General features: G+C 36.7%; 2 protein-coding genes across 2 annotated transcripts in view; one reads left to right on the top strand and one right to left on the bottom strand.

Moving 5' to 3' along the window:
• Positions 1-2,159, top strand: part of tmem186 (transmembrane protein 186) — a 2,720-nt gene extending 561 nt beyond the window's left edge. The window contains exon 2 of the mRNA XM_015372607.1: positions 1,501-2,159. Within this exon, the coding sequence (XP_015228093.1) occupies positions 1,501-2,151 (651 nt within the window). The 3' untranslated portion in view covers positions 2,152-2,159. The remainder of the gene's footprint in view (positions 1-1,500) is intronic.
• Positions 2,160-3,367: 1,208 nt separating this feature from the next.
• On the bottom strand, positions 3,368-7,584 carry LOC107083418 (heme oxygenase 2-like). The gene is made up of 4 exons (XM_015372617.1): positions 7,421-7,584; positions 6,072-6,395; positions 5,868-6,000; positions 3,368-3,853 (listed from the first exon to the last, which is right to left on the bottom strand). Exons 1-4 carry the CDS (start codon positions 7,550-7,552, stop codon positions 3,726-3,728), a joined length of 717 nt encoding a protein of 238 aa, XP_015228103.1. The 5' UTR covers positions 7,553-7,584; the 3' UTR covers positions 3,368-3,725.
• Between the last annotated feature and the right edge of the window lie 1,376 nt (positions 7,585-8,960).

Below are 8,960 nucleotides of genomic sequence, written 5' to 3' on the forward strand. Positions count from 1 at the left end.
CTTTTCTCTTTACCTGCTGCTTTTTTTAGTCTCAGTTTTAGTCCATGTTTTGCTCACAAGTTAAATAATTATTGCTCAGTGTAGTTTAATAATATCCACTTGGCATTTAGGAATAATTAAACCAACACTAATATTTTAATTGTTAAAGCTTCCAGGTTTGCCTCTCAAACCCATAGAAAGGTCCATAAAAAGAAACAGAACAAATTGCATTTTATTTTTCATAAGATCAGCCACTCAAGAAAAGACCAACTACATTCAGAGAGGATGTGCAGAACAGCTCAGTTATCCAGGATTCATAGAGAAGAAACCACAGGGATGCTCTTCTGTTATTATTACTGATCATATTCATTTATCTTTATTTTAGTCCATTGAATATGTTTAAAAACTTAATTTCCATCACACCTTCAAAACTGAAACATCCAGGGAAGTGCTGTCTCCTGTCATGGTGAGTTTTTGTCAATTGTAAGATTGATTGTAACTAATAACATAATGAATAAAGCTTTTTAATCCTTAGCCTATCACCAAATATTCATACACAGTGAATTTTGCATAGGTTTGCACTGGTTCCTGTATCAGTGCCAGTAATCCAGTAATAGCTTATTAGTTCCCTATTGTTTAATTTACTTGAACTGCAGGGAATAATTAATGAACAAAGTTGTGAAATTCTTAGTTTAAAGTATATTTAAGATGCAAGTATTTTAGTTGGGCCCATTCTGCTTTACTTCAATTCTCTAAAGATGTAGAAAATAATGTATATTGTGAGTAAAATGTTCCACATAGCTACAGATCACCTATTGTTATTCAGTAATATTTAATGTGCTATAAAAATTCCACATTTTGCAACTTTGTTACAGTTAAATCCTCTGAAAACCTCCAACCTATAGCTGCACCCATCCTCATCTAACCTTTGGCAGGATTTCCTGTCCAAACTATTTCAAAATCTAACCCCAATGTTTGGTGAAAAGTTGGCAGCCCTGTAAACTATTAAAATTTGTACTGTCAGTCTGCCTTTTTTTTTTTTAAACCCAAATAAATGTCTAATATTTATCTTGTGATTCTCTTAGTTTTAGCTGAAATTTTTTGTCCAGATATCTTGTGAGTTACTTTTGTGTTGGTAATTGTGAATTCTGCAACCAGATTCTGTAGAGATTTTTAAATCTTTACAGAATCTGGTTGGTAGTAAAAATTTGTAGTTAACCACTGCTAACTGTTTCCCTGTGGAGTACTGTATTTATAAGTATCTGCTTTAAATTGGGTATTTTCACAGCTGAGTAAAACCTGCTGTTAACAGCTCCAACTTAGATTTCTAAAGTTACATTCAGATACAAAGCTGTATTAGCTAATAAACAACCCAAATGGTCCTGAAAGCCTAACTAGATGAAACTTACAAACATTAAAGCCGTCTAATTGTCTTCCTAAACATTTCTCTGCAGCTCATCTATCAGTAGTAGATGATTGCACTGCTTTTTCTCAGAAAGTCTTTTTCTTCCTTCTCCACAGATCAGGCCAGTATCTCTCAGCAGGTTGACTCCTCAGGTTCTGTTCTGCACCAGAAGATCATCTCTTCTCTCAGCCTGTTTTCAGCATCGTTCAGCTCACACCTCAATCTTTAGGAGTCGTTGTGAAACCATCACACCGAAAGTCACCACCCTGGTCAGATACTCGGACTTGTCCACGCAGAAATACTCTATGATTTACACCCTGCCACACATTAAGCTCCTCAGAGCTATATCCAGGCTGAAGCTGATTCAGACGGCAATCACTATGGTGCTCTTGCCCTCAGTGTACGTCCTCTACTTCCAAGGACATGTTTCCTTCTTTCTAGTTGGCTACTCATCTGGGATTGCACTATTCGCTGGCGTCATGCTCTATGCGGCCAGTCACGTTTTTAGGAGAGTTGTGGGAATGATGTACCTGGATCCGTCCCAGACTACGCTTAAAGTTTCTCACCTCACATTCTGGGGCAAGCGCCAAGACATCTACCTGCAGGTGTCAGACGTTATGACCATAGGTGACACTGGAGACTCTGCAACTGAGGCTATACTGAAACTAAAGAGATACAGCAGTCCAGACACCTTTTATTTCTCAACTCATTTTGGACGGGTGGTGGATAAAGAAGGCTTTGAAAAGGTCTTTGGAAGTTTAAAATAATTACAAGACAGTTATATCACAGAAAATACTGACTTGGCAAAGATTGCAAAGATGCAATAAAAAAAAAAGATGTATTTTGTTGGCATTGTAAGTTATTAAAATGAAATTGTAAAGTCATTTTTTGTTGGTAGTTTCAGAGATTTTGTTTTCCACAGTGTCTAATAAACTAGGTGGGTTCCTTTTATCGTAATAGCAACAAAGCTGCAGCAAAGTTGTCCTGCATTTATTGTGGCTGAATGAATGATAAATGACAGTTAACAAAAAGAAAGTAGGTTGGTTGATTCCGTTAAGGTTGCACAATATATCAAATCGCAATCTTGATTACAAAATGTGTGTGTAATAAAGCTATGTTGAAATGTCAGCCATGATTTGCAGGATATTTGAAGGGAGTTCACCCTCTGTATAATTGTGACAATTGGTAAGAGGGAATGGGCTCTAACTTCCTTAATTGCTGTGAAATAAAATAAGCATATTTGCACCAACACAACCTGCCTTTTTAATTAAGCTCAAGCTTGCAAACATGCATGTACAGACTCTCATTTGTTTTATTTTTTATCTCAAGCTGAAATTCATGATATACTTCAAAGGTTGGTGTTGGACAGTGGGGGAATTTCCACATAGCATTCTGGTTGACAACTCAAAAATATTTTTTTTGGGGGAGGTTATTGTTGGATCCTGACAAATGGCGCCCCCTGGCGTTTCTAAAGAGTAATGTACTCAAGAGGATCAGAAAAAGATGTCAACAATAAATAAATAGAAAATTTGGGGCTTTCTTTTGAATAACTAACTAAAAAGCAGTTAAGCGTAGACATGTGTAGACAAGTAGACACCTGTTTGTTAAAGAAAATCTACAAGTGTCTTAGTTTTATATCAATTATCCAACTTGAGATATAAATGCAGACATATCTAATATATATAAGTCAATCTTAAATTTTCTCAGGTATGCAATTTTTATATCAGCTAATAAAGGAAGGAACTTGATTTGCTCCCGCTGTGAATCCAAAAAGTATGAATTAAGTTTAGCCATACTCATTTGTGTCTGTGCTCAAGCTTTAAATTATATTTTTTAATTTTTTTTTTTATTATTTTATTTTTTCTATTCTAACATTCTAAAGACAAATAAGCAGAACATCTGAGTGTTTTCGTTCATAAAAAAAAAAAACAACAACCCAGAACCCATTGCGGTAAGATTTAACCATTTTACTGTTCAAAACATGCAAACACATTTTTCAATTCAATAAACACTATCCATGAGCCAATTTAGATTAAATAGCGAATTACATGGCACAAGTTTAAGCTTTTCAATTTTCTCTCCATGAAAAGGTTTTTCTTCACCGAATGTCGACAGAATGCAGCATCCTAAGCATCATGGAGGTGACACAAATGCAAAGTGCAAAATTAGAAAGCTTTATTTTCCTGAAAGGAAAAACTCATTCACTCAGCAAAAAATAGGTCCAACACACCCATAAAACGGTACAATTAAATGCTACAGGTCAATAAGAGTGCATTATATGCAAGGTTATCAAGTCAAACTAAGAAGGGTAAATGTGTGGAGTGACAATCATTTTACAAGCTCACAGAAGGTACCAGGCTGTAAAGCCAGCAAAGAGCGCAACCCAGGCAGCTAGAGCGACCTGACAGGGCAGATGACCCACAAACATCTTGGCTAACTGGAGCGCATAGGAGGGATTCCCACTGATAGCTGCAGAAAGGAGAGGGAAAAGTTTAGACATAGATATCAGATCACATGTTAAATAAAGTGCATAAGAAAAAAAATGATTCAGTACACAATTTTCTCCACTAAGCAACAAAAAAGGGCATCACTGGCATCTAATTCCAAGAAATCCTTAAAATGGAGTTAAACATTAGAGCTCATCCACATTGCATAGGATTAAAAACAATTGATAGAGATTGGTACTTACTTTACAATAGCAATATATTACAATATAATATTTGGTCATTTTAAATAGTAAAAAGATTTCTAGTCACAATCCTTAAATTGGGAACCTGGAAAAACCCAAACAAGCAAACAAGACTATATATATAGTCAAAGAAACAAGAGGAATGACAAAAACAAAGAAAGACTTTTGAGAGGTATGCCATGAGCAAAGGAGACAGGGTAAAGGAGGGAAAGGAAGGACACAAGAAAAGAAAACAAAGATAAGGAATGTGGTTATTACACAAGGAAGGAAGGGGATAAAATCCAGTCATTAAAAAAAAAAAAAAGACTAAAAACAACACAAGTCAGGGATGGACTGAGGAATGAAATGGACGAAAGGCATGAAGGAAAAGAAGTAATAGTGCAAAGATGAAGGAGGGAAACAATAAAAACTGGCAAAGATGAGGTGTGGGCAGCAAGAAAGGAATGAAGAAAAGATAGGAAACAAGGAGATACAGAGAAGGAAGGACACAAAGGAAAGATGGAGCCTCCAATAAATTTTTTTCAATCACGCCTATCCCTGCTGGGGTCGCGAGGGGTGCTGGTGCCTATCTCCAGCTGTCTACGGGCGAGAGGCGGGGTCCACCCTGGACAGGTGGCCAGTCCATCGCAGGGCAACACAGAGACAAACAACCATTCACACACACGGTCACGCCTAACGAGAATTTAGAGAAGCCAATTAACCTAACAGTCGTGTTTTTGGACTGTAGGAGGAAGTCAGAGTACCCGGGGAGAACCCACGCATGCAGGGAGAACATGCAAACTCTATGCAAAAAGACCCCGGGCCGGGAATCAAAGCCGGAACCTTCTTCTTCTACCCACTGTGTCACTGATCAGCCCCAGATGGAGCATAAAAGGATGAAATCACAACATTTAGAATACGAGATAGAAAATACAATCTGGAGATACAGATGTTTCACATACCCATTTATTTTTTTCTAAAACTTCCAGATTATTGAAATCACCCCCTTTACTCTTCTGGACTGTTTTTAAACCCTTCTAAAACACACACACAGACTAAATCTGTCAATTTAGTGACTTCTCCAGGCTACATTAAAAAATCTAGGGCTGAAACAATTAATCAGATTAATCGTGATTTATCAAGTATTGAAATAATCATCAACTAATTTAGTAATTGATTAATCACTAACTAGAGTATAGAGACTCTTAAACATTTCTGTAGCTGACAGAGGAACCCACTTAGAGCAGTAATTATGCCAAGATAGTTAAAAAGATGTATTAAATTTTGAATTTAAGATAAAAAAATTAAGATGTCTCTGTGAAAATGCTCTATCTAGAACTCCTCAAGTGGAAAAGTTTGAGTTTCACCTGGTTTAATTTAATAAAAAGTCTTCTTTGAGGAATCTTTGGCTATCTGATTATTAATCGATTAATACAAAAAATAATCAACAGATAAAATGATTTGCCAAATAATCTTTAGTTGCAGTTGCAGGCCTAAAAAAAAAAAAAATCACAGCAAATTTAAGTTTCTCATTCGTAAAAATCAGAATTAAGTTGTCGTTTTTTTTTGCTATGTTTTGATTTTCCTAACAACTAAACTCTGTTCTCTGCTACTCTATCATGTAGAAATCCCTAAATTTAAGTTATTCCCTTCAGCATCACAAAATAAGTTGAAGTGGAATAGAAACTAAGATAACTTTAGGTGCTATAAATCCCTAATCACTGACATATTGTACCACAAAAAGAGTGTGGGAGACTACTTGTGCAGGAGAAATATTTTGGGTAGGAATACTAAAGGGCCACAGCGATATCTTACCCATTTTAGTAGCATAGTATGGGCATTTGTTGATATCATCTTCTTGAAAGAACTCTCCATGACCATGTCCAAAGTGCCCCTCCTGTCCTTCCTCTTTGACAGATTTGCCGACTTCTTCCAGCTCTGAGAAGACCTGTTCCGAGTAGCAACATCCCCATGTCAGCTTCAAACTTCTGTTTGCTTTTATCCTTCATGCTTACCCACCATCATGTTGAATGCAAAGGCCCGATTGGACTCGTCCACAATCCTTTGTTTGGTCTCCATGTCCATCTCCAGCTCATTCATCCTGCTTCGGTACAACTGCTTAAAGCCCCTGTGGCTGGTAATTCCTTCAAACTGGTAGAAGTTTAGACCCTCCCCTGTTGTTGGCAGCTTCAGAGCCCTTTGGGCCACTTTTTTGAGAATCTGTCCACCTGAGAGATCCCCCATGTAGCGGGTATAGGAGTGGGCTACTAACAGCACAGGGTCCTTCTCTCCCACCTCGTGGATTCGGTCCACATACGGCTTGGTGCCTGCAGAGAGACTGATCTGCCAGAGAAAATGCAGCCATTACAAATTAGCATTTTATCTGTAACAAAGCTTCCTGATGACATAAATTAGTATTAAAGACATATGTCCTTTTCCAAATTCAGAGCAATATCAAATTAGTAGTCAAAGTTAAAATTTTGATATAAAACACTTAACCCTCTCCAGGCAGATGTTGCAGATTTGCAACAGCTAAATGCTACTTAGCTAATTACTCCACATCCATATTTTAAGAGCTTTTGTTCCTCAGAAGTACAAAAGAAGGACTTATTTGTGCATTTGCAACAAACAGTTTCTGTCCAGCTCACCAGATAGCACTGCTGACTAACATTCAAAATGGCTGAGTCCTTGGTGTCACTGAAACGAATTTTCTAAGCACCAATTTCATATAAGTATCACAAAAATTTCCATCATTTTGAAATCAATAGTACATAAGATGAATCATGAATGTGTATAGATATGACACATGCCAATTAGTAGATTTGATCTCCTCGGGTTTTTCACCAGAGGCATCTCGATTTCAATGTTGTGGATTCGCAACGTGTGCCCAAACAGTTACCTACTAGTTTGCCTATATTTTGAGCAACAGTTTAACAGAAACGGCCTTTTCAAAAGGTTTTGAGATGTCGGTGGAGAAAAAGTTTGAGAAAAAGTTGTCTAATTTTGTGAGAGAACATTTTTTTTTTCGAATTTTGTTTTGTTAATTTTTGTTTGTGATGTTCAAATTAAGTTAATGTTCATATCAGATTCAGTCTTCATTGTTAATTTACCACTCCGGGCCAATGTTGAAAATCTGCAACATCCCAGAATTCATTGCATGTGAACATCTCTCTCAAAAAAAAGTCTGAATTGTATATTACTACCCCATATGATAATTTTCCCAAAATATCAGATTTTTCCTGCAACTACAACTTAATTTGAGCCTGAGAGGGTTAAAAAAAAAGTAAACAAAAAAGGGAAAACCTGAATAGAAGCTAATCCATGTCAGCAGAGTAACTGTGTTAAAACTGTTATTTTTTTTTTTTTACTTGGCTTTCCCAGTCCTCTCCATAAAAATATTCCAGGTCTCGGGCCAGGGCCTCTTGACGGTGCAGCTCAGTTGGAAAATAGATGGGGGCGATATAAGGGTGATCTTTATTCTTCTCTATCTCCTCCTCCATGGCGGAATAGACAAAGTACAATGCTGCAGTTCCTTTCTGTTGAGAGAAAAGGAAAAAAAAAAAAACAAATGGCTGAGATTTTTTTTCAATAATGTGAGCACGATTTCTATGATTTCTGAAATATGCATGATTTCTGGACATGATATCTTAAAATGTCTCTTTCTGATATATTATTTTTTAAAGACTGGAATTTTGTTTTTATGGAACAAAGATTGCTTTTAGGAAAATAAAGACGGGTGGTGGATACTGTGCAGCTGGAAGATTTATTCTTCTTACATCTTTTTATTTTGGAATAATTGTTATGGCAAATTAAAATAATAACTAGTCCTCCTCTATATCTGAGAGCTTTTTATCATCATTTTAAAAACTGAAATAAAACTTCAGCTACATCTTTGAATCCCAGATGAGTGTAAAAGGATGCAGAGAATGAGAGGAAAAATGAAGGAAGAAATTCAAGCCATCTTTTCCATCGATTATCATGGGAAATATGAAATCTTTTGGAAATGAGCTGGATAAAGTCTAAGCATACATCACTGCAGGATGACATTCCCTACGCCAGCCTCTTTCTGCAGGGCTTTTTAACCATATGAGAGAAATATTTAAAAAAAAGCGAACAAAAGGAAAGGAGATGGATTAGCAGTGCTTGGGGGCAACAGATACTGTCAATGACAGTGTTATTTTGGCAATAATTTATGCTTAAACATCAGCTTTTGACGAGGTGGGTGATGTCTCAGTGTTTGCTAGGTTACAGACACAACACTCCAGTGTGTTTGTGCAATATGTTGTGATTTCAATCAAGTCTCAATTTCTGCTACACTTCAGCTCATTAAGTGGTTGTCGGCCACTCTACCAGAGAAAACAACATTTTGTACCAGTCTTGATGTAAATGTCAAGGACTCATATATTTCTAAAGCAAGGCATCCTCTGAGTACTTTAGATCACGTTCTCATTTTTGTCTGCTTAGAAAATAAGTCTCTCTTTTAGAGGCTACCTGTAATAAAGTGTGTGAGAAATGTGAGAAGATAGTCACAGAAAGCTAATAAAGCCCTGCTAGGCTGTTTGGAGGTAAATAGACTCTGACACATTGAAAGGACATCTTGTTTAAGCGTTTAACTGGATGTGTAACCTGCGTCTCAAAGTTATGAGGGACAGAAACAGTGAGGAAAGTATTTGAACACCCTGCTATGTTGCAAGTTATCCCACTTAGAAATCATGGAGGGGTCTGAAATTGTCATTGTTGGTGCATGTCCACTGTGAGAGACATCATCAAAAAAAGGCATCAAGAAATCACAATATATATATTTTTTTCTTATTTATTTGTATGATACAGCTGCAAATAAGTATTTGAACACCTGTATGTCAGCTAGAATTCTGTTAATCTGCCTTCAAAATGTCGCCCTTCACTCTA

This window comes from Cyprinodon variegatus, unplaced genomic scaffold, assembly GCF_000732505.1.
Source record: "Cyprinodon variegatus isolate N-32 unplaced genomic scaffold, C_variegatus-1.0 Scaffold74, whole genome shotgun sequence".
Taxonomy (NCBI): Eukaryota; Metazoa; Chordata; class Actinopteri; order Cyprinodontiformes; family Cyprinodontidae; genus Cyprinodon; species Cyprinodon variegatus.